This window comes from Symphalangus syndactylus, chromosome 19, assembly GCF_028878055.3.
Source record: "Symphalangus syndactylus isolate Jambi chromosome 19, NHGRI_mSymSyn1-v2.1_pri, whole genome shotgun sequence".
NCBI lineage: Eukaryota > Metazoa > Chordata > Mammalia > Primates > Hylobatidae > Symphalangus > Symphalangus syndactylus.
The window spans coordinates 21,654,667-21,679,677 of record NC_072434.2 but is presented as its reverse complement, the minus strand read 5'-3'; the positions used below and the strand labels follow the sequence as shown (position 1 = coordinate 21,679,677).

The following is a 25,011-nucleotide window of genomic DNA, read 5'->3' as shown; positions in this document are numbered from 1 at the left end:
AACAATCCCCATTGTTTAGATAAGGGAACTTGAGCACAGAGAAGGTAAGGAATTTGACCAAAATCCCAGAGCTGGGAAGGGGCAGAGCCAGAGTTCGATGGGAGAAAGTGAGGCTCTAGCTTCAGAGCACGGGGGCTCCAGCTGGAGGAGCTGGATTCCCAGGCAAAGGAGCCCTGGGGGAACACCTTGTTCTCTCCCAGCTCTACCTTTAAAGTGGGCACCACATGAACGAGCTCTGCCCAGGATGCGAGCTTGTTTGGAGAATGAATCTGATGACAGGATGGCAGAAGAGTCTTCACCTCTGACTTAGGGCTGAGAAGAGCCTGCAAGTAATTTTCCCTGAACGTTTGGTGTACACAGGGTGCTGAGAGGCCAATGAGGCAATGGGTCATGGGTCGAAAGTAGAGTGAGATGGGATCTGAGAGGCATAGAGGGAGGTCCCTGCAGGGGAAAGTGGGGACAGTGGGGACAGTGGGGGTTAGAGTGTCTGGGTGGGCATCAACTCACCCCGCTGCATCCAGCTCCTCAGCGGTCAGGAGGCCCAGGCCGGCTCTTGGCCACTGCTGCACCTTCAGTGTTTGGTTCGGGACCATCATAAGCACAAGAATGATGGAAGTGGTGGGTGAACTGAGGAGGGTGTGTGGAGGCCCTGTCTGTGAAGCTATCTCAGTGTGTTCTGTGCACACATCCATGATCTTTCTGTTCCCTAGGAATATTATGGGGAGAGCACAGGACCACTTGGTCTGAAGCCCCTACCCTTCCTTGCCTGTTGAAATTGGCAGGACTCCCTGCACTGGGCTGATGGACCAGGTGTGCCCCTGCACCCTGACACTCACTTGCTTTCTCCTCTGTCCTGGGATAGGACAAGGTCCCCTTCCCAGGTTCCACTTATGGACTAGTACTCCAGGTTCCATGCAGACCAGGTGTCTGCAGATCTTCTGCCTAGAGGCAGCGCTCGGGTTAACCTGTGGTGTTCCTCTTAAGATGATGGGATGGGGACCTCAACTGGGTGAGACCCCCATGGGGACAGTGTCTGGGACACTCCGAAGTTCTTTCCTGAACACCAGGTGACCTTAGGAGAAAAGAGATTAAGTGGGACCTGGCCTTAGGGGCTGTTCAGAGTCAGAGGGCAAGGGTGTCTCCTGTGCCCACCTCTGGGCACAATTTTTTTTTTTTTTGAGCGATTCCGCTGCCTCAGCCTCCCGAGCCCTACTACAGGCGCGCGCCACCATGCCCAGCTAATTTTTTTTTTGAGACGGAGTCTCGTTCTGTCGCCAGGCTGGAGTGCAGTAGAGACAGGGTTTCACCATGTTGCCCAGGATGGTCTTGATCTCCTGACCTCATGATCTGCCTGCCTCGGCTTTGCAAAGTGCTGGGATTACAGGCGTGAGCCACCTTGCCTGGCCTGGGCACAATTTTTAAAAGAGAGACCACATCTACTAGAGCAGGGGTCCCCAACCTCTGCACCGCGGACCAGACTCTATCAGTCTATAGCCTGTTACGAACCAGGCTGCACACAGCAGGAGGTGAGCTGTGGGTGGGCGAGCATGACGGCCTGAGCTCCACCTCCTGTCAGATCAGCAGCAGCATTAGATTCTCATAGGAGTGTGAACCCTATTGTGAACTGTGCATGCAAGGGCTCTAGGGTGCATACTCTTTATGAGAATCTATTGCCTGACGATCTGATGTGGAACAGTTTCATCCTGAAACCACCCCCACCCACCCACCCTTACTTTTCTTCACCACCCCACCCCCTGTCCTTGGAAAAATAGTCTTCCAAGAAAACGGTCCTTGGTGCCAAAAAGGTTGGGGAGCGCTGTACTAGAGAAATGATCACAAGGACCCTGCTGGGAGAGGGGGAGCAGGAGACAGGGCCCCAGACACACGGCCCATCATGACTTCTTGTTGCACCAAGGAGACACTGAGGCATAGGAGGTGGAGCCAAGGTGGCAGGTGGGGGTGGGGGTGCAGTGCCCCTTTATGGGGGGAGGGGCTAGGGCACTGCCCCAGCTGTCCTATCCGGCAAACTGGGAGAGTAGGGCTGGAGCGTGCCAGGAGCTGCCAGTGGGTCTCCCAGAGCCCATGGTGAGAGCCCTCCTTGGGCCTGAGGCCTGCATCCTGCTTCCCTGTCCATTTTGGGGGCATTTATGATGGAGCCTTCTTGTCCCCACCAGAAGATGCTTGGATTCTGCTAATAACTATGTCTCTTCAAACACACCACACCGGCTCTTGCTTCTCAAACTATGTGCCGTTCCCAGCCCCACCTTCGACCTCTTCCCCTTGACTTCCCCTCCTCACCCTCTGGTACTCGGCCTAGACACTCTTTCCTCCAGAAAGCCTTCCCACCTGCCAGGGCCAGGTGTGGTGCGTGGCTATGCCTCTCCCCAGCATGGCACCCCCCACCCTCCCCTGTCACCCGGGGCTGGGACCTCTGCTTGCTGTCTCCCTGCTGTTGGATGTGAGCTCTGTGAGCTCCATGAGCGATGTGCTGGCTTAAGTCACAGCACCCCACAACCACACAGTGTCTAGCACATAGTTGGTGCTCAGGAGGTGTTTGAATGACTGAATGAATGAATGAATAAGAAATGAGGCCAAGACCCCAGGCTAAGCCCCTCCCTGTGGCCCAAGGACCATTTCCTCTTCATCTCTCACTACATAGATCCCAGTGCTTGGCCCACAGCACAGGATAACATGTCTGCATTGTCTCCTGGGAGCATGAGAGCCACGCCTGCAGGAAGAGACGCGTCTAACCAAGTGTGGCATTGGATGGCATAGCTGTGACAGCACATGCTCTAGCAAGCAGAAATGGATTCACTCTGGCTGGGAGACCGCAGGAAGCCTTTCCAGACACAACTCATCAGGCACTTGCTGATGGGTGGCGAGTGGGGAGCCAAGGGAAGGAATCGGGAATTGGGAGAAATTGCACACCTGATAAAGGAATGGAGGGTCAAGAGAATGTGTTGTCTCAGGCTTTCCTCTGGAGAGGAGGATGGTGCCCTCTCATCGTTTCCTTGTCTTTCTGCCAACTGAAATCCATGCCACCAAGCTGTCCTCTTCAGCTCAGGACCCTGTGGTTTAAGCCCTTGAGGATGTGCAGATCATGGGAGGGGGAAACTGAGGCACCCAGACTAATCCACACCTCTCAACAACTCAGGCCTGAATAGCTGCCCAATAAAACTGGCCTTTCTTCCTTCCTCAAGAGCTCCCTGTCCCTCAGACGCCTGGTTCCTAGGGCCCTGGCTAGGAGGAGAAAGAGAACGGGAACCATCCAAAGAGGCCTGCATTGTTCTCCAGTGAGTGACTCACGCAGGGAACACTCTGTCCCCCTCAACAGCACTTTTCCCATGTGCTGTTTTGGTGACTCCAAGGAGCTATGATCAGAGGCCCTTTCCACTGCTCCTGCCTCCAGGGCCGCACCCTGGGCCCTCCACCCTCTCCCCAGCTAGAGGCAAGCAGGGAGACCAGACAGGGGAAAGCTCCTCGGAGCTTGGCAGACACCGGGGGCCTGTGAGACCAGGGTCTTGCCTCAGTTTCTCTCTCTCTGAAGGGGACATGACAGAAATGCCAGTCAGTGTGTGGTGGCTTTTTATTACTGGTGTGGAGTGGGTGTGGGGACAGGCAGGAGTGGTGGCTCCCACCTAGGCCAGCTCCCTATTTCCAAACAGGAGCTGCCTGGGGTGCCCAGGAGGGCCTGGGAACTGGGGGAGTGCAGGCCGGAGACAGGTGCGAACGAGGAGCAGATCTTTGGTGAAGGAGGCCGGGCTCTATTTCCAGCGCCCGGTGACTTTGGCCTTCCCGCGGGTCTTGGAGCTGCGGGGGAAGCAGGACGCAGTGACATGGAGACACAGGCAGGGTAGTAGGTCACCATGGGGCTGGGGTAGGACTGGCGTGCCAAAGGTGAGAGCAGCAGGCTGGAGCTGCCTCCAGGGGCAGAATAGGGCAGCAGCCTGAGGCTGGAGGGAAGCTTCTCCACCCCACATTTCACCCCCACCAGCAAGCAGAGGCCACAGGGAGAGAAGCACGAGGCCCCGGAGGAGCCAGAGAAGGAAACCTGTGGGCTGAAGCGGAGGAGGAAGGGCTGGGAGCCTGGGGCCCTCCAAGGAGGAATGGGATAGCTGGAAGGTGGGTCCCTCCTGGTCCTTGGAAGGGAGGGAAGGAGGGGGCAGGGGGTGGGCTAGGCGAGAATGACCTCAGACACTTACACTTTCTGGTTATCATTGATCCTGTTTCGGAGAACATTGATCTGCAAGAAAAGTGGGAAGGACAAAGAGCAACACTGGAGCTGGTTGGCTCAGGTCCCAGGTGGCCTGGGGATGGGGAGAAGGGGGCTGAGTGCAGCGGTGCAGGAGGACAAGGAGGAGCATCGAAGAATAGGAGGGGTTAGGATAGTTAAGGGTCAGGAGGGGCCTGTGTGCCACAGGCAGAAGCCAAGGAGAAGCTTCTGGGATGCCTCATGGGCCTCTCACTGTGGGGTACCAGGGCCATAGTAGGTTCAGGATATGAGAGTCCATAAGGAGGGCCTCTGAGAGCTGGGCACAAAGCTGGAGGCTGTGTCATGGAGCCCTCCTAGCTCCAGACCCCTCTGGGGCACCCCTGCCCAGTTGCCCACCATCCCGGAAGCTGTGCCCTTTGAGGAGTAGCATCCCCATGCACCACCCCTGCAGGGCGCTGCCCCAAAGTTTGGCAAATCTGTGTCCTGTTGGCCAGTGCAGAGTTCAGTGTGGAACCAAAAAAAAAAAAAAAGAAAAAAGTGGAAGGCACAGGACTAGAGAGGCCGTAACAACGGCTGACACCTGCTGAGCATTTCGTGGGTGCCAGGCTCTGTCCCGAGCCCCTTCCCAGATGTGAACCCATAGGGCTGCTATGAGGCCATAGTAAGTTAATACATGGGACATTCTTGGAACAGTGGTTGGAACACTACAGCAATAATAACAATTAGTATTATCTCTGTAACCCTCCCAATCACCCTCTGAAGTAGATTGTAGGGTTACCTGTGGAAATGGAGGCAAGGAACAGTGGACTAACTCACCCAACGTCACACAGCCAGTGAGGGGCACAAGTAGAAATTCAACCCAGACATTATGGCTCCAAAGTCCATGCCATTGTCACCAGGAAATATAGCCTCTCTCCGTATTGGGAGGTGGGAGTGCCCTGTAGCCACTGCGGCCTGAGCCTGCCCAGGGAGGGGCTTCTTGCCCAGGGAGGAGTGGTTTGGCAGGAGCAGCAGAGGAGACCCTCCAGGGGAAGCTGAATTCTTCCCTTAGTTAGCAAAGAGGCCCTGGGACCTGGGCTGGGGGGTGGTGGGTAGGGAAGGACTGGCGCCCAGGTCTGAGCTCAGGTATGCAGCATCAGTGTCCTCTAAGGCATATCCTTGCCTGGTGTCTGTTTGCCTAAGACCCTCATTAGTGCACATAGGACCCCAAAAGACTGTGGGCTTGAGGCTCAGCCTAACTGTGCTCACACCAGGGCCTTGGGTGTATGTGGGGAGAAGCCTCTCTCTGTTGGCAGCCCTCCCCTTCCACTGGGGGTCCTGGCTTGGTGCATCCTGGTCCTTGTATCCAGCTCAGATCACTGAGCTGCTGCCTCGAGGTGTTGGAGACCCCCAGGGTTGGAACCCCAGGAAAGTGTCTCTGCTCAGACCCAGCGAGCTCTCAGACACTTCCAGCAAGCAGTCGCCAATGTGGTGGACATGGAACACTGCTAAAGGCCAGGCAGCAGGGGCAGATGCAGGAGCTGAAGGGGGCTGGTGGGGAATAGGGACAGGGACCCAGGGACCTGCAGCAGTATTACAGGACCCAGTGAACCAGGAGGAGCGTGAGATGAGATGCTGGGTGGGGACAGCATGGCGGCCCACCTCATATTTCTGCTGCTTGAACTTCTCCTGCAGGTCGAACTTCTCTGCCTCCAAGTTATAGATGCTCTGCCACAGCTCCTTGGCCTTCTCCCTGCACGGGCGAGGGTGGGAATGGGGATGTCCAGGGAAGGGCCCTCCTGGGCCTCCGTCCTGGTCCCGGCCCAGCCTCCAGGGTCCCAGCCCTCCTTCCCACCTCCAGGCCTGCCAAGGGTACCCCAGCCCACCCCCTGGGCCTGACCCAGCCTAGGGACCAGACGGCAGCACCCAGTGCTCAGGAACGGACACCAGGGGCTGCCAGGGCAAAGTTCCAAGAACAAGCGGGGAGCAGGAGAGGCCCTTCTGGCGCAGGAGAGCATCTAGTTCAATCCCCTGTCCTGACACCCGTGTGCAGGTGGGTAGATGGAGCTCAGAGGGGTGGGGCACATGCTCAGTTCTCTTTCCCCATCAGCAAAGCCCAGAAAGGAGTTGGCCCGACCTGCTGGTGCCCAGCTCTGGTCCCACCAAACTTGCCATGGGAAAATATGTGAGGCAGTCACGCCCTCTGGTGGCTCGCAGGAAGAAGTGCCCTCGGCCCGACCCCTCCCTGGGCAGTGCCCCAGGACCACTCCTCCCAGCCCCCACCTCAGCTGATCTTCATTCAGGTGGTCGATGGCCAGCACCTTCCTCCTCTCGGCCAGAATCTTCTTCTTCTTTTCCCGCTCGGTCTGCCTCTTCCCACTTTTCCGCTCTGTCTGAAGGGTGTGGGAAGCAGAGACAACTGGCCAGATTGCCCCCTCCCTGTCCCCTAACCCTCCCCAAACCCTCTGGGGGTGGAGCAAGGCCTGCAGGAGGGCCAGGTTCTTATGCTCTTCTTCCTGCCGCACCCCACACTACCAACTACATGTATTCCCTGGGGAAACTGAGGCAGGGGCAAGGAGGATCACGTCAGTCTCATCCTTCTTTGCCTAAGTAATCTCTTCCACCTCTCGCCAGTTTCCCCCCTCCCCAGCCAGCCCAATCTCTTCACTCCTCCTCTCTAGCAAGGTGCCTTCCCCTCCCAGGGAGCTCCCCAAAACTAGGGGGAGGAAGAAGGCTTGAGGTTTTTGGTACCCACCTGGGCCTGCTAAACCGGGAAACCATGAGAGAGAGGCCCAGAGAAAAAGACCAATACCGCAACAGAGACGGAGAAGGGGGGAAGACAAAGGCAAGGAGAGACACGGAAGAGAAGATTCAGACACTCGCTGTAGTCAGCTGGGTTTACTAGGACGTGGGTCTGGGGGTTACAGCAGGGGCTGTTTGATAGCATGAAGACTTTGATGCCAAAGTCTTGGCTGGTGTGGTCACCATGGGGGCAGAGGCAGGGGGTGGCCTAGTTCTGAGCTAGGGACTAAGCTGGAAATCTAAGAAAATGTTTTGATTCCTTCACTACCTAGAGAAAATCAATTCCACATATCCCTCCTCCCTTGAGAATGGAGGATCTAGGAGGAATGGGGCACAAAAGTTAGGGATCGAGAGTGAGTTTCCAGGAACAAACGACCTCACATCTGTGTGGCACATAGACACTTTCCATGGTAGTTCATTTGAGCTTCTCAAAGCATCAAGGCAGGCAATATGAGTGCCAGTTGAGGAAACCGAGGCTCAGAGGTTGCAAAAGGTCACACAACTGTATGTGGCAGAGCTAGGTCTCCAACTAGAGCTCTGACTCTAGGCGCAAGGCTCTTCCAGCTGCACCCAGCCTCCTTGGGGGAGCACTCCTGGGGCCAGGCACGGGGAGCACCTTTGGTGCCCCAGGCTCTGCCTGTAGCCCCCTACCCCAGCAGGCCCCTCCTAGTGCAAGCCATGGTCAGGCTGAAAACCAGCTCAGGGGCTGGGCATGAGGAGACCTCAGTCTTCCACCCACAGCAGCTGGGAATCTCTTCCTGGGATCTGACCTAAAGTCTACCTGCTGCAGTGGACACCTCATTCCTCAGGGCTATACCAGGATCTCCTGGCGACCCCTGCTGCTCCCCACCTACCTTCTGGATGTAACCCCCAAAATGCATCATGTTGGACAAAGCCTTCTTCTTCCGGGCCTCATCCTCAGCCTTCCTCCTGTTCTCCTCCTCCTCTCGTCGAGCCCTCTCTTCCTGATTTACAGCAAGGAGGAAGAGAGCAAATTAAGGGAAAGGATTGGAAACCCTGATTCTGGGCTGAAGCTTGTGGTCTTTATGGGTGAGTTCAGTTTTCTCTCCGCTGGGCAAGGAGCTTTCTGACAGGGTAGCTCCCAGCACAGAGCTGGCCCACAGGAGTCCACTGACTGAGAAATGACTGCGTGAATGAATGAGGTCCTGATTCCCAAATGTGAGATCTCGTCATCCCCTCAAGCTGGGAGTGCCCCTGGAAGACCTGTTGCTCTGGAAATGCCTTCAGCAGCTGCACAGGAAGAGAGCTACGGGGCCTTCAGTTCTCGCGAAGTCTGCACTGGGGAAGGGATGAGGGCTGGAGAGTCTTACAAAATAACACGTTCATAAGGATGCAGGCGTTTCTCTCTTGCTTGCTGATGTATTATCAGAGCCAAGACAATGCCTAGCACTTCCTAGGTTGATATTGATATTGTCTCTTTTTTTTTTTTTTTTTTTTGAGATGGAGTTTCACTCTTGTTGCCCAGGCTAGAGTTCAATGGCATGACCTCGGCTCACCGCAACCTCCGCCTCCCGTGTTCAAGCGATTCTCCTGCCTCAGCTTCCTGAGTAGCTGGGATTACTGGCATGCACCACCACGCCCGGCTGCCTGCCTTGGCCTCCCAAAGTGCTGGGATTACAGGCATGAGCCACCGCACCCGACCAATATTGTCTCTTGACTGATTTCATTCATGTTGATGAATAGAGAGGGGCCTAGGGGCCCAGCAGGAGCTGGGAGCATGGGGGGACTCCATGGGCCTGGGCTGGGGGTCACTCACAGCTAGGCGGTTCTGCCGCTCCTTCTCCCGCTCATTCCGGATGCGCTGCTGCTCGGCCCGCTCTGCCCGACGTCTCTCCTAAGGAGAAGAGGCAAAGCCCACCCAGGTGTGCATAGGGAGAAGGTGACATTGCAGGTACAGAAACCTGCATGGGGTGGCAAGGGAATTCCTAGGGGGGGTTCCTTCCAGAGTCTTGAAGCAGTGGTGCCCGGCCTCCAAGGGCCTCCACTTTCAACCAGCTCCATGGACGTGCACACCAGGGTACCTGCAGTGACCCACCTCCAACATTCCTCATGGTGAGACTGCCCTCCATAATTGGGAAACATCAGGCAGGCTCCTTCTGAGCTCTGCCCCACCTCCATCCCACCCTGCCCTGGCAGCTGCTCTGTGCCATATGCTTGGATAGATGGCCAGGTCATTGCTCTAGCCAGAGCAGCATGTCTGTGGGAAGGCAAGTTTGATGGGGAGAAACAAAAGCAATCAAAGCAGCCTCCACGCTCTGCAGGAGAAGGATGTGGGATATTGCAGGTCACACTCCCCTTCATCTGTGGGGGAAGAGAAGTCAAGGGCAGGGGTGGTGCAGCAGGCCTGTGAACAATCAGTCCACAGCCCAGGCCTGAATTAGGCCCTGGGGGAGGCCTGAAACAGATCAGACTCAGCTCTGGCAGTCAAGGAGCATCCAGTCGAATGGGGAGGGAAGGCAGGGACCCAAGAAACCAGTCAGGGTTGCAGGAGCTGTGCAGAGTGCTGGAGGGCCTCTGAAGGAGAGCTCACACCTAGCTGGGTTTGAGGCGCCGGGGAAGGCTGTCTGGAGGAGGTTGGGCCTCACAAAAGGGATGGAGGACAGACTGGGCCATCAGAGAACGTTAGGTGGGCAGACTGGACACCTACGATCCTGTCTTTGAGAGAAACGAGCTCCTCCTCCTCCTTCTTCCTGTTCTCAAAGTGAGCCTCGATCAGCGCCTGCAACTCATTCAGGTCCTTCTCCATGCGCTTCCGGTGGATGTCCTGTGGGTGGACCGCTGCGGCTCAGAGGCTGCCACTCCAAAGAGTCCAGGGGAGAGAAGGGCGGGCTAGACACCCCCTCAACGCAGTGCAAAAGACCTCTGGCAGGGCTTGGCGCCTGGCTATGGAAGGGGTAACTATGGCCTGAACCCAGGACCACGCTCATGGATGGGCACCCAGCCTGGCTGTTGCTTCACCCCATCCCACCTGTGCTCTACCCCAGCCCAAGGTCACAAAATCTCTGTCACTGAGGGCCCTTAGGACTATCCCCAGCCCAGGCCTGCTCAACCCACAGCCACCGCTTACGTCAAAGTCCACTCTCTCTCCATCGGGGATCTTGGGAGGCACCAAGTTGGGCATGAACGACCTGTTGGAGAGAGGAATAGTCAGTGAGCATCAGCCCCATTCTGGACCCAGGGACTGAGGGTTTCCAGGACCGGCAGGGCCCTGCTCCTTCCTAGAGAATCTTCCAGCACTGCCCTGACCAACCACAGCAATGGTAGTAACACTGACGTCAACAATGGCAGTCCTCAGCCTTGCTCAGCACCTGGGAATACACAAAGCTCTTTCACATATGCTATTTCACTTCATGCTCACGATATGCTCATGAAGTAGGTACCATTAATCTCACTTAGGAGAACTGAGGCTCAGGGAGGTAGAATGACTTGCTCAAAACCACACAACTTGGAATCAAAGAAGTTGTGACAAGATGGCATGCTTGTTGGACTCCAAATCCTCTGGTGGACCCCGCAGAAACTCGCCATGAACCTGGGAGTCTTGCAGTTTGGTCCTGGTCCCAACCCATACTGAAACCCAGGGGGTTCTCTGATTCTTCGTGTCCCCATCTGCCCTCAGGTGTGTGGAGCTGAAATGAGATACTGCAGTGCACAAGAGGCCAGGAAGGGGAAAGGCACTGGGCAAATAAATGGATCTGGGATGTCTTGGGCTGGTTTCAGAAGGCCCCACTGAAATAGGAAGAGCCTGTGAGTGAGCAGAGGCACCATGGGTCAACCTCTGCTGGCAGGGTTGGCATGATAAAAAGGGAAATGCTCCAGGTGGGCTTCACGTGTGTGGCACCAAGCCGCCCTGCCCTCTCTCAGCTCTCTGAAGCCGCCATGCCTATGCTGGCATGGTTTCATTATTTGGCTCCTCACAATTTGATTCCCTTTATCCCAAGGTCCCACCTTGGCCATGGAGGAGGGTGTTCTGGCTGTACTGTGAGAGAGGAGAGTGTCTGTTCAGGACCCTTCCTCTAGAATAACATAGTCCCGTCTCTGCCAGGGTGCATGATTGGTGATGGAGTGTTGGGTGGAATTCAGCCCTCACTCACTCCTTTAGGAAGAGACGTTTGTGCAGTACACAACTTGTACAACTGTACTGTGGTGGTCTGTGCCCACCAAACCCCCAGCCCGTGTCCACTCCCCATACTGCACCCCTGTTCCATCATCATCCTCTCTCCCTGAGCCTCTGTTCCCGGCTCTACCCAGGTGCATCACCACTCACCTGGGCTTTGGTTTGGACTCTTCCATTGGGCCATCTGGAGGAGACAGAAGCACACAGCCATGGGTCAGGGGGCCCCAGATGTGGTCCCAACTCCACCCTCGATGAGCTAGACCCCTGTGGATTTCCATTTCCCCATCTGCATAGTGAGTGCCTCCCGGCACTGGGGAGCCCTGATTCCAGGAGCATCCAGGAGAATGAAGGCAGCAGGGGCTGCAGATACCACACTCCCTCTCCCATAGAGTTCTGCAGGGCACACATTCACACAGTGTGGAACTTCACACAAAGCCTTCTCTCACTCACCAGTTCTGGGCAAAGCAATTTTGCTTCTCTTGGGCTTCACAGTGAGGAGGGCTTTGGAAAGGTCCCCAGGGGTCCTGGCCCTAGAATCCCCTCCCAGGTCTTTGCCTCCTTTGTTACCCCCTGGACCTCCTGGTGGCCACAGGGCAGAAGCTGACGATATGATTCCAAGCCCCAGCTCATTGTCCCCTCCCCTTTGGAGAAGTGACTAGGACCACCTATAACCCTGGTGAAGGCTGCAGCATGACGATGACTGCAGCAATGACCCACCATGACCATCTATGCATTGGGATTTCATCCTATGGACACCACATCCTACAAGTGATTTCACCCAAGCTCTAGGAGCTTCATGTGTGGATATGACTTCTGGGTCCCATTTCTCTGTTCAGACAAGGGGGCTGGACAATGGTCCCCTCTCCCACTGGGTGCCACCAATGCAGCTTCTCTGGGAGGAGAAGGGGCAAAGTTGAAAGCTCAACATCTAAAACTTTGGAAGTGCCACCAAGTTCTGTCCTCTCCTCTCCCAAACCCTCTCAGTGCACATCCACTTCCCTGGAAAGAGTACTGTGGGCATTCTCCTCCAAAGCTGCTGTGAGGGGTTCCTTTGCCTCCTCCCTTGTACCTCTCTCCTGACATCCTTACCTTCAGCCTCCTTCACTTCCTCTTCTTCTCCATCTTCTAAATGAAACACGAGAAATCAATCAAGGTCCTTGTTCTGAGCTCAAGTCCCCCCAACCCCGCCACCAAGAGCCTCCCCCACAGATAAGTCCTAGCCTAGATGCACTCTGTTGGTTTTTGGGGTCATAGAGCTGTCTCTCACACACGCATTCCCCTGAACCCAGGACTCTGCCTGACACAAGAGAAGCGCTGGGTCAACGTTTGCTGATTGGGCAATCAATGGTTGAATCTTAGCCGATAGGCGAATCAGGTGCACATGGGAAAGCCTGTTCCTGGGGGTTTCTTACTGCCTCAGGAATGGCTCCAGGAGCTCTCAGCACCCCCTGAGGCCCCTGCACCCTCATCCAGAGACTTACCTTCTGCCCTGGTCTCCTCGGTCTCTGCCTCTGCTTCAGCATCCTCTTCCGCTGCCTCCTCCTGCTCTGGAGAAGTGAAGCAGACACAGTGAAGAAGCAGGCCCCACTCATGCTATCAGGCAGAACCCAGAGCAGAGAATGGGCAGCGGGGAGTGGGGATGGGGGTCAAGACGTCTAGGTGCAGATGAATTTGGGGGCAGCCAACGTGCTGGGGGCTGCCATGCTTGGTTTTGACTGTCGGCTACGTCCCGCCACTCAGCCTAGCCCCACTCATCCCGGCTACCTCCCTGATGATGGGACTCCACCTCACTCCCCAACTTTCCAGCCCAGAAGTTACACCCCGTGTCTGGCACCACAGAACATGCCCTGCTTAAGCTGAGGTGTCTGGAAGCTCCTGTCCTGAACCTAGTGACTCTAGACACCCTCAATCCACATCTCAAAGAAACCAAAAGAGTACGACTGTGTGGCTGGATGGCACACCCAACATCTGGATCTTCATACTATCCAGAAAGTGGGCAGGATTTTTCTGTTTTCATCCATTTGTTTGGCAGGATGTGGCCCCCATCTCTATCAGGCACTTGGAGTAGACAGACAGACAAACAGATAAGGGAGACAGGATGCCGCCTGGCCTGGGCTGTGCCTGTAGGAAGTGTTCCGTGATGCCTGTTCACCAATGCACTGGGAAGTGGGTGCCTCTTGGCAGAGGGAGAAGAAAAAGCCTCAGGCAGGAGGAAGACACCATTGTGGGAGAAGGGTTGGCCTTCATTCCCTCTGTCCTCCCTTCCCAGGTCTGAGTCCTCTCTGAAGCCTGGAGATGCCTTTTATTTGATCCCTGCAGGAGTCTTACCTCAAAATGATCCTTCTAGAAGGTGTGAAAGCAGAGGGCTAGCGAGGAAGGACATGCAATTGTGGGGTCCACCTTTAGGCCATCTTGTACACACCTCTGCCACCTCATCTGATGTGTCATTTCTCTGTACAATATACCCCTCCCCACCCAGTGGCCATGCAACATCTCAAGGATGGGAAGCTTACTGCCTCCCCAACCCACCTACTGCATCTTGAGGTATAGCTGTCAGAATGCACTTTCTAAAATTAAGCCCTGATCTCACTCCCTTGCCTTGGTCCTGTGCTCCCCATCAGCAGGACGCATCTGAAGGCTGACGTCATGTCCTTCCTGCTCTGGCTATTTCCAGTCTCCCTGGCTGCTCTCCGGAGGACTCTGTCCCCAGACCCCCCAACCAACACCTGGCCACCCTGCCTGGCGCTGTCCAGCTCCTAAAGAGGGCCCAGCACGGAACACTAGGATGTGCACGGGGGCAGGGTGGCGCTGCTGTCTTCCAGATGCCGGGTCCCCTCTACAGCCACATTTGGAGCAGCTTGGGAGACCAGCTAGCCTGGGTCCCTCCCACCGCCCAACCCAGGGGAAGGATCCAGGAACCAGGAAGAGGAGCCAGTGGCCCTGAAGTTCAGGCATGATGAGCAGCTTGGAACTGTGATCCTGGCCCCTGGGAGGCAGGGGAGGAAACAACTGACCCACTCCATCCCTGCCCCCTACTCACACCCCCCAGCCCCCAGAGCAGGGCCCCTGGACAAGGAGGCTGCACTCGGGACAGCAGGCAGCAGAAAGCACCACAGAAGGAAAGGCTGTACTACCGTCTTCGTCCTCTCTCCAGTCCTCCTCTTCTGAGGTTCAGGGAGTGGCCGCAGCGGAGGGGAAAAGCGAGACAGGTTAGTCTGGGAGCAGAGAGCCCGGGGCGGGAGCAGCCGCCCAGCGCAGTGGTTTTAAGAGTGTGGGCTTTGGAGTTAGGCCGGCGTTCCAGTTCCTGAGCCACTACTTTCCAGCAACAGGGGCAACTCTCAGTAACTTCCCTGAGCCTCAGGTCCCTCATCAGTAAAATGGGAATCATTCTACTCACTTCTCAGCCGTGGTGAGGGCTGAATGACCTAGCATGCATAGAGCGCCCAGCAGGTGCCTGGCACAATAGGAGCATGCGATCTGTGGTAACTGCACTGCCTCTAGATGACAGAGCCTCGGCTTCCTTCTTACTAAGACAGAGGCCCCTAAAGAGCAGAGAGTGGGGGACAATTCACTCCCATCAAATTTCCTGCCCTCAACGAGCTTGCCCATGTTCCTGCTCTGAATGAGGCTCTTGGGTATCCTGCAAACCATGTCCAGTTTCCAGGAGTCACACTTCAGAAAGCCTCACTGGAGAGCCTGGCCCCAGGGGAGATTTGCTCGGCCTGTTGGGAGGATGCTGCCCCATCTAAGAAGGGTCCAGCATTATAAACCTAAGGAAAGAGGCTGCAACTACAACAGTTGTTCTATGTACAAATATCTGCCCAAAAAAACAGTTCCAGCAAGTGGAACCATTCCTCTCTTGGAAGAAGGACACCTGGCATTATCTATCCTGCAGGCTTAGTGGACATCCATCTGGACGTTGCTCTGTCTCGATCATTTGCAGCCAGATCCTCAACTGTGTGGGAGGTGGGTCTCATCTATTCATGGCAAGCAAGGCAGATGCTACACGGCTCAGGCCCCGGCACAGTGGAGAATGACTCTGCTAACTCACAGCCAAATTCTACTGTGTGTGGCAGGCAGATTGGTCCCAAATCCAGAGATCTATGTCTCAAACTCCACCACCCCAAACCTGTTATAAGGCAGTGGAAAATCCTCCAAAGCAAAGGAAGGGCTATCATATCAAGAGTCTGTTCAGGGAACACAGCAGAATTTGGAGCCGGCTAGATTTTTGATTCAAAAATATATTTCTGATAGCTTCTGAAGTATCTGATGTTCCCTAAAAACCAAAAAAGACTCCTGTGGCCTCTTTCAGTTTCTCCCATGAATTTCTCTTCTGTCTCCTCTCTGGCCAGACACCCCTGGAACAGCCTTAAATGTGCAGGAGGGTCCCCATTTTCCCTAGGAGCCATGGGGAGCAAGGGTGGGGCCACCTGGGCTCCCCCCTCGGACCTTCATAGAGACCATTCTCCTCATATCTACATGCCACATGCTGAAGTGATACCTGAGCCACTAAAAGGCAGGGTCCACCTGCCTGGGGTGCAGGGGGAGGACTGGAGCGAAGCCTCTGAATCATTCCCATGTGCCAAGCTCTCAGGAAGAAGGGAAAGTGAGGGCATTCTTTCAGGGAGATGTGGGACCCACAGCTGAGGAGGGCAATGGGTTAACCGATCAGAATAGGAGCAGCAAGAGGGGCCTCTGCAAGCCCAGAATCATGACAAAGCTTCACGCCGAGATAAGACATCTCAGATCACTGAGCAATTTCATACTCACAGTTGCATTTGAGGACTTACTAAATGGAATCTTTTGGGGCGTATCATGGCATTGTGGTTATGGTTTTTAAGTAGGTGCTTCTCTCTTAGAGATACAGTGTAGTGAAATCTTGAAGCATGAAATGACATGGTGCCTGGGAACAATTTTGGATGTCTGCTCCAAAATAACTGGTGGAAGGCGGAGTATAGAGGAAAGAAGATTGGCCCTAAGACGATGACTGTTGAAGCTGGTAATGGGTACATTGGGCAGGGGGAGCATTATTATTATTATTGCTACCTTTATATGCATTTATAATTTCCCATGATAAAAGGGAAAAGAAGCAAAAATAATTGGGAAAAGTGGTCATTATGTTTGAAGCAAATGGCGGACAGAAGAGACAGGTTTAAATCGTTCGCCTTAAGACCCGAGCAACCCAGGTAGGACTGATTCCCATTTTAGAAGGCACTGTTGTTGGAGGATCTTGCTCAGCTGAGAGTGAGGAGCAGGGAGAGATGAGCTGCTTTCCCAGGGCTCCCCAGGATTTCCACATTGCTGAGGCTGCCCTTCTGGCTCTCCACCTGCCTAAGGTACATACCTTCAACAGCTGCTTCTGCTCAGAAGAGAAGTCCAGGTGGCAAGAGAAGAGAGAAGAGGTGGGTCAGTTTCGAACCAGGCTGTCTTTGATCCAAATGAGTACACAGCTTTACGCTTACCTTCCTGCTCCCTGAGAGCAACAGGAAACACTGTCAATAGCTCGCACACATGCCCATGCAAACACACATGCCTGCACACACATGCACACATGCATGCATGCACACACATGCACACACAGGCTTGCACACACTGGTCTTTCCCCAAAGATAATCCCCCCCTTTTTCTCCCTTGTTGCCTAGTGGAGTCCATGCTACCCTGCCCACCTTGCAATGACACCAACTAGCCTGGCCTGCCTCCTACCATCATGCAGGGCTGCCTCCTACCATCCTCCACAAGCCTGCGCCGCAGCCAGCTTGGTCTCACCAGCATTCTGCTCACTTACTCTTTCCATCTTTGCCCAAGCTGTACCCCTTTCTAGAAAGTCCTGCCCTCTCCCAAATCTCTTATCTCTCCAAATTCTACACAGGTAGGACCTGCCTTCTCCACACAGCCCCCTGACTATTCCAGCCCCTGATCTCCCTCTCCTCAGAACTCCTGCACTACCAACAGCCCGCCCTCCACACCGGGCCCCATTTGCTAATTTCTTCCCCCAGTTTATGTCTTAACATCTCAACAAGAGAGTAAGTTCTGTGAGGGCAGTAGCCGTGCCTATACGTCTGTCTCCTCCCTGGTGACGACTATCCTCCATAGTTATCGGATTGGCTGTGTCCCACCCCCTGGTTTCCCTCTGGGACAGGACTGTGGGCAGGGCACTGTCAGGAGAGAGTAGGGATCCAAGATGGGGTGATAACACTGGGTTCTGAGCTGGGGTTTGGGGGGCATAATCAGCTCTGTGCCTCTGGAGAGTCATTGAACCTTCCTCAGTCAGTTTCAGGAGACCCAACATCTCAGCTTCTCTATTCATGGCCCCTAGCCAAGACTGGCCAAGGACCCTGATGACCCTGGAGCTGAACCTCTGTGCTTCCCGAAGTCCCCCGGCCTGTGCTCTGCCTGGGATCTACCACCCAGGGGTATAGGAGTGGAAAGGAAATGGCTATATCTCTCCTTGGGGTGCCCAAAACACACACAGCTACTTCTACCCAGAATCCTAGGACAGCTGGGAGGCTCCTGGACCAGGTGTCAGCAGGGCAGCGGGGGAGAGGACCCCACTCAGGCAGGATGCTCCAGATACTCACTCCTCCTCGTACTCTTCCGCCACCTCTTCCGTGTCGGACATGGTCTCTGCTCTCCCTCCAAAAAGAGAAAAAAGTCAGTGCAGGTACAGAAGGAAGCCTGCCTTCCTCAGAAGAGCTCTGGCCCCTGTTGTACAGAGATCAGAGAGGCCTGGGGTGAATCTAGTTCCACCCCTCATGAGCTGTGTGACCTGCAACAAAAAGCCTGTTTCCTCCCCTGCCAGGGGAGATAGTGACACCCACATGGCAGCAAGACCACCTGCTGATGTCCACTTCATTCCTTGCCCCTGAACAGGCAATACTGCCTGGGATGCTGCATTTTCATTTGTGACACTCAAGACAATGTCTGCAGTTTCTCAACCTTTCCGTCCACTCTGCCCACCCCCACTCCACAGGATCTATTTAGCACTGCCCGAATCTTCACTGCACAAAGGCTCACTGCAGCCTCAACCTTCTGGGCTCAAGCAATTCTCCCACCTCAGCCTCCTGAGCTGCTGGGACTATAGTTGCCCACCACCATGCCTGGCTAATTTTTGTATTTTTAGTAGAGCTGGGATTTTGCCACATTGCCCAGGCTGTTTCGAACTCCCAGGCTCAAGGGATCCTCCTGCCTCAGCCTCTCGAAGTCCTGAGATTACAGGCGTGAGCCACCGCACCCATTCCATGTGTGCTGGACAAAAGTGAGACCTGGACAAAAGGTCTTTGGGCACCCCAAGAGACCGGCCTGGACAAAAGAGTGAGACCTTGTCTCCAAATAAATAAATAAAAGCATACAGGAGGGATGCTTGTGGTTTGGGATCTTTTCAGTGTGTTGACTGTGATGATGGATACATGAACCTACATAGGTTAAAGTTGTTTAGAGTTTCACATACACATGGTGCAATTGTGGGCAAATCTGAATAAGATCATAGATTGGTTGTATTGATGTCCAATCTTGGTTTTGATATTGTACTAATTTTGCAAATATTGCCCTTGGGTGAAACTGGGCACAGTGTGTAAGGGCTCGCTATTAAAGACGACTGTGTATTAGTCTTTAATTATCTCAATGAAAATTCCAATTAAAAAAATGTTCCCCCGGGGAACTCATTCTGAGATCATCTCACTGCACTGGGAACAGATAATCTAGATTCAGATCCTCTTTCATTAGCTTGCTGAGGGTGTTTAGGCGAGTCTTTTTAACATCTCCAAACCTCAGTCCTTTCTCTGTCTCATGGAGATAAAGTGTACACATCCTGGCTACTCAGGGTCTTTACGAGGCTCCAGTTGACATTAACAAAAGGGGAAGGCATTAGGCAATGTCAGGTGTTACAGTGCGCGTGTAATCACAAGGAGGGGGCAGACAGCAAGCACTTGAGTGTGAGACTAATCTCGTTTTGAATGCTGGCTCCAGCATGCGTTTGCCTGCGACCTTGGCAAGGTCACTTAACCTCCCTACATCTCAGCTCCCTTTGCTGTGAAATTGCTGCTCTTCTCGGGTAGGTGTGAGGAACAGAGCTGGTGTGAAGTGTAGGCATTCAGCTAATAACTACTATGACCCAACCCTCCTGGGCCATGACAGTGCACTGCTCCAGGGACGCCATCACATTGTTTGAAACGTGAACAGCAGCCGCTGCTGTAGTGCACTATGCCAGCCCCACAGCCTTCCTGATGTTGGCTTCCAAGGGAGAGAATGGACAGGGTGATGTGAGAGTGAGGCTAAAGTGAGGCAGGAGAAGAATCTGAATGATGCTCAGAACCACTCTCCAATGCTCCTCCTCTGCTGCCCACCTCCTGCCCCACTCACACCTGCCAGCGCTGCAGCACCAACTTCAGACCCAAGCCTCAGGATGAGGACAGAGGCACATAGACAGCCCTGCTCACTCCCTCATCACCTCTCCCTGCACATCCCCCTGTAGTAGCTGAGACCAACTCCAGGCACTCATCTGTAGACATCCAGCAAGAGCCAGGGCTCTGGTTAGGTGGGGTGATGTCCTGAGGCTGAGCCATTCCAAGGGAGCTGCCACTGCCCAGCTGCCCCTCTAGGTGGAGACTTCCCCAGACTCAGCACCCACTGCAGCCCCGGATTGACTGTCTTCAGACCCTGTTCCTGTTATGTCCAGTCCTGCTGGGTTAGAAACGAGCAAGGCTGCAGCAGCGTGGTCCCTCCCCTGCTCCCTCTGCTGGAGCAGGATGAGGACAGTGAGGGAGGAGGCTTGTTTACAAGGAGCTCTGGAGCGCAGCTCTGAGCCACTTTTTTGCCCCAATCCCCAGGGTAGGGTGGGTGGGTGAGAAGAGACATCAAATGTGCGAGGTGCTATAATGGGGGATCAAGCCTCATTCTGCTGAAAAAAAGACTCAAACCCACAGGGTCTCCAAATAGGTCTTAGGATGAGCGTGGCCAAACAGAATAGCCTTCCTAACCCTAGGATGGGTGGGGGTGACAAGTGTTACCCAAAGCCCCAGGGGAGTGGCCAGAACTAATGACTTGAGAATTTGAGGAGCTCCTACCTGAGCCCCAGGAGGAGCTTGTCCCTCAGTGGGAGGGAGAACATTCTCAGAGGAACTGTGCATGGCCAGCCTGGGCTCATAGCTTCTAGCTTTCTCTCTCCTCTCCTACCCTGCCCTTCCACCAGTTCAGAGCCACTGGGCATGGTGCTGGGGGCTCACAGGAGGACAGAGGAGCTTGGACTCCTCTCCCTGTTCCTGGGAGCACCATCCAGCTCCCAAAAATAGCATGCAGACATGGAGGATGGAGGAGGGCTTTCAGCCAGCCCAGAGGACACCACCATGCCAGTGGCTCAAAGGCAGGATCTGACGCAGGGGAAAGAGGTGGGCTGAGACTGGGGGCTGCAGAATGGGAGAGAGTCAAGAACCTGGCAGGGCAAGGGACCAGAATGTCCTGAAACACCTGTGTCCTCACACCCAAGTCCCACCCACTTCCACAGGCAGCTTTCTAACCTAATACATTCACAGCTAACACATGTTGGAAGCCTAACATGTTCACAGGGTCACCTTTCTTGGGGAGTAAAGCAAAGACAATAGAAGGCATAAAGCATACTGACCTTGGGGTCAAAAAATCTGGGCTTAAAATCCAGATTTTGCTGTGTGGCCTTATTTAAGTCACCTAGCCTCTCTGACTTCGGTTAACCAACTATAAAACAGAAGAGCCTTGAGTTCTGTCCTTGTAGAAACAGTCTCTGAGTTTCTGAGAAACACAGGCCCCACCCCTCAGTCCTTGTCCCCAGCATTCGGCTGGGATTTTCCTAAGCCAACAGCTGTTAGCCCACCAGGAGAGTGGCGGTAAGGGGAAGGGGAGAGGGCAGGAGGAGTGGAAGTGGGGGGCAGAAAGTAGGAGGCAGCAGGCAACCTGATCCTCTTAGATTCCACTTTTGCAGAGAGAAGGAAGATTCGCCCTCTAAGACATGGGTCAGAAAAGGAATTTGGGAGGGCAGGTAGCTTCCCAGCTACAGCAGGCCTGGAATGTGCTCTGAAATTCCTTACACACCAGGCAACCCCCTCCCTGAATAGTCCTCAGCCTGCCCAGGAGAAACTAGAAACCAAGGGAATCTTTCTCCACCACTCCTGGGCACAGAGCAAGGCCTGTCCCAAGATGGGGTGTTGGGGTGGGATGGGACAAGGGTTACACTTACGAGGACCCAGGTTAAACTCTTTAATGCCAACCAGCTGGGCTCACACCAAGGACAGGTTCTCCCAGTGGGGCCTCTCCCCATCTGCCCCTCAAGTGCAGCTCAGCTCAGGGTCCTCTCTGGGAGGGAATGGCACTGAGTCAGCGGCATCAAATGGAATTCCTGCGTCGGCCTGGAGAGGCGCTGCAGAGGCCCTTGCACATCTGGTCGTTCTCAGTGCTTCCAGGACAGTTTCTGAGTTCCTGGCCTTGAGAATATGACCAGGAGACTCACCTGACTGACAGGGCTGCAGTCTCACTCTGCTCTCTGGGGCTCAAGAAGGACCTGCCTGGAGAGGTATAGGTGACCCTCGGCCTGGAACAAGCAATTTAGGGGAATCTCTGTTGGTTAGAGCCTCATTGTATTTAGAGCAGGCAGAGGCCTAGCAAATATTTAGCCCACTCTACAGATGAGAAAACTGAGGCCTGGGGAGGGAAAGTGACTCATCCAAGAGTTTACAACTCTACATCTTTAGCGGCAGGTCCAAGACTCCAACCCTAGTCTCCAACCCTAGTCTCCAATGGCTACCATGGGATTCTGTCTTTCTCTCTGCTCTATTGTACCAATCTTGGAGCCCAGTCCTAGCAACCCATCCTCTGAAGTGTGGCCTCCACCAGGAGGGGCCATGGACTTCTGCAGACACAGGTGGACTCTGGGTATATATGCCAGGGCCCAAGACCCTCACATCTCCCCATCCATTCTCTGCTCTCCTCTTCCCCAGAGCCCTGCCCGAGCCTTACCTCAGAACAGCAGCTGCCGACAGATCCTGGAGGCGTCTGCTCAGCCTCGGCAGGGACTGGGTGAGGCAGAGGATGGAGAGGGCTTTAAGCAGGCATGTGGGCTGGGGCCTGGTGAGCCAGCCCTGCAGAGGGAGGAATGCGAGACAGGGGACGGGTGGGGCAGGGGGATGGCGGTGGGGGTGGGGGGTGTTGGCTGCTATTTTGGCAGGTGCCAGGGACAAGGCTACAGGAACATGTACCCCACGCCATATAAGCCCATGTGGTCTTCCAGCTGCTCAGATAAGCTATTTAAAACCAGAGCAGATATGCAGGGAACAGTCATGCAACATAAACCAGCTGTCCCTCTTGAGAATCCTGATAAAGCAGAGGCCAGCAACCCAGGCCTTGGAGGGCCGGCTGGGAGCAGGGTTGGGGGGCAGAAGGCAACCTCCAAGACACTCCGTAAGTCTCAGCACCAGAATCTTGGAAGGCAGAGGGCAAGAGATATGTGCTTCTCCACTTGAACTGATGCTGGGAGTAAAGACATCTTCCAGGCTACTGGCTCCTAATGGGCTGAGCAGCCTTGGGCAGGTTGCCGGCTCTGCCAGCCTCAGTGAGGACATCTGCAAGGTGGGTCTTCTCCATGACCCCCAAAGCCATGTGGCACAACCTCCTCACAGGGAATGGACTTAAACTGCTGCAGGAGGCCAGATACAAGGTAGAACTTCCAGTCAAGAACCTTGAACAGGCGCTCAATGTGTGAGAGGGGTGATGCAGACTGTCAAAGTTCATCCCCTAACAGCTTTAAAATCAAGCAGTATAGGACTATGATCTGCTAAACCTACTAGACTGCAGATGCATAGGTCAGGCCCAGGGGTTTTGCTTGCTTGCCTGTGTGTGACCATGCACATGCACTTGTATGTTCAGGGCTGGCCCATTGCAGGGTTCGGTAGATCATGAAAATGAAAGAGACAGGAGGAAAGCAAGCCAGTTGGCAGCTGAGCTGACTCTCCCCTCCATCTCTCTCTCTGAATCTTCACAGCCTAGGTCCTCCTTGGCTCTGAAGCAGGAATGGTCCTCCTCTGGAGCAGGCCCTCCCCTCCCCCATGACCCCCCTGGCACTTAAAGATCTTGCCCATTCATGATCCACACTCCTGTTTCTCCATGGGCAAAGAAAGCAATCTCGCTATTCTCTGCCCCCTTCTCCCATCACCCAATCATGTGTCCCGCCCTCCCAGTCCTCAAACTCTTCTCTCAATCCCTCTGCCTTGGGAGCTACTATGCTGCCTCCACCACTAATGTCCTTGAAAGGGTCCTCTGCACAGGTGACTTCCATTTGCTCCACACCCATGCTGCTGTCAGACTCTTGTCCCATCACTCAGCTGACTCCATCCCCTCCATAGTTCCCTGTGGTCTCTGAGTCCAGTGGCCTTGATTGCCCAGCTCCAGGCTTATCCCCTGCCACGTGGGCCTCCACACTGCCAGCAGATCTGTGGCAGGGCAAGCTGAAGCCAACCGCCTGCTGGCCAGCATCGTGGAACTGAGGAGGACCACAGGGAAGCAGGGGGACTTTGTAGAGAGACAGGCAGATGGAGGGGACAGATTCCTGAGGGATAGCGAGGAAGAAGCCAGGCTGTCAAGAAAGTGGGGGGAGCCCCATCATCTCTCTCTCCCATTCTAGCGCACGAAGCAGGGCCCAGCCTTGCCTTGGGTTCTGGCCTGGAATAACGTAGAATTCGGAATTACTTTTCCCAAACTCTTTTTTAACTTGAGGGTGGGTTACTGTTCCTTGTAAGCCCAATAACCTTTCAAACAGGCCACAGTTTATTTGCATGGATGCCTAGAAGAGGAATCTGGGCACCTAGATCACTACAGAGCCCCATGGGAAGAGCCCAGTAGATCCTTGGTGTCATAGGCCACACGTGTACGGCTTCGAATTGTTCTAAGGCAGGAGCTTCGTTCAGAGCACTGTGAGACAGCCACTCAGATAAGGAAATCCAGCTCCCATGCAGCAGCCACTCCTGGGCATAGGAGGGTTTACTCTTAGCCCTTTTTTTTTTTTTTTTATATCCCTGTCCTTGCAAAGGGATGTAAAGAGAAAACAAAGCTAGAGTGGAATGAGAAGCTTATGCTGAAACAGTGCACGTAAATTTGAGGATCCACAATAGGACGAGCCACTTGTGGGGCACAGCGCCCCTGTGGAAAGAGAGCAGGAGGGTGCAGCCAGGAGTGCTGTGTGGGAGCCCTGTTCTGTCTCCAGAAGGTGCCCAATGTCACCCATCCAGAGGCCTCCCCACCCGCCTGGACACCCAGTCGCTACCACTCATCTATCCCCAGCTGAGGTCATCTTGGGCACACCCTGGTCTCCTTGTTTACTGGCTGCGTCCCCAGTAGGAACGAGGGCAGGGCCCTCACGTGCTGGATTCACAGGGGAGGGGGCTGTGCTGTGGCACCCCCTGACATTTCCTCTAGCAGCCAGCCCCCACTGGGCACCCCAGGGGAGGGGGGTGCAGGCATGAAGGGCCCGGCTGAGGCTGCAGCTGCAGGAACAGGCCCCTCAGTGTCTTCCTAGGCTCTTACTCCAGGGTCAGGCTCTGCCAGGTGAAGGCCTCCGGGAGCCTCTCCTCTGTGTGGGGACAGTTTTGTTTACTGGAAAAGTTCACCTATCATGGCATGAACATGTGAAAGTCCTCTGAGGCCATCTGCTTGAGGTTCAGAAAAGGAAAATGGCTCGGGGTCACACCTAAGGTCTGGGCAGAGACAGAGCTGTTTAGATGTCCCGAGGCTTAGGCAGGACTCAATCCATTCCTCGGCCCTGCCCTAGCCTTGTCCTCCAACTCTCAGCTGTGAAGTTGGAACACTCACAAAGCCCCAGCACTAGCAGTGGGTGGGAGGTGCTTGGGGCAGGGCCCCCAGGTCCCGA

General features: G+C 54.7%; 1 protein-coding gene across 1 annotated transcript; it reads right to left on the bottom strand.

Annotated features, from left to right (window-relative positions):
• Window positions 1-3,568: 3,568 nt before the first annotated feature.
• On the bottom strand, window positions 3,569-22,250 carry TNNT2 (troponin T2, cardiac type). Its single transcript, XM_063613689.1, has 17 exons — window positions 22,110-22,250; window positions 17,708-17,758; window positions 16,592-16,602; window positions 16,474-16,488; window positions 14,264-14,293; window positions 12,611-12,676; window positions 12,219-12,254; window positions 11,280-11,313; window positions 10,083-10,143; window positions 9,663-9,779; window positions 8,772-8,849; window positions 7,849-7,959; window positions 6,948-6,956; window positions 6,476-6,585; window positions 5,855-5,945; window positions 4,203-4,243; window positions 3,569-3,810 (listed from the first exon to the last, which is right to left on the bottom strand). The coding sequence occupies exons 2-17, from the start codon at window positions 17,746-17,748 to the stop codon at window positions 3,765-3,767; spliced, it is 897 nt and encodes a 298-aa protein (XP_063469759.1). The 5' UTR covers window positions 17,749-17,758; window positions 22,110-22,250; the 3' UTR covers window positions 3,569-3,764.
• Between the last annotated feature and the right edge of the window lie 2,761 nt (window positions 22,251-25,011).

Coding starts and splice junctions, on each gene's coding strand:
- TNNT2 (XM_063613689.1), bottom strand. CDS start 17,748: ATGTCCGACACGGAAGAGGTGGCGGAAGAGTACGAGGAGGA. Junction 12,677..14,263: donor CTGGAGAGAGGACGAAGACG/GTAGTACAGCCT, acceptor TCACTTCTCCAG/AGCAGGAGGAGGCAGCGGAA. Junction 4,244..5,854: donor TCAAGCAGCAGAAATATGAG/GTGGGCCGCCAT, acceptor CTTTTCTTGCAG/ATCAATGTTCTCCGAAACAG.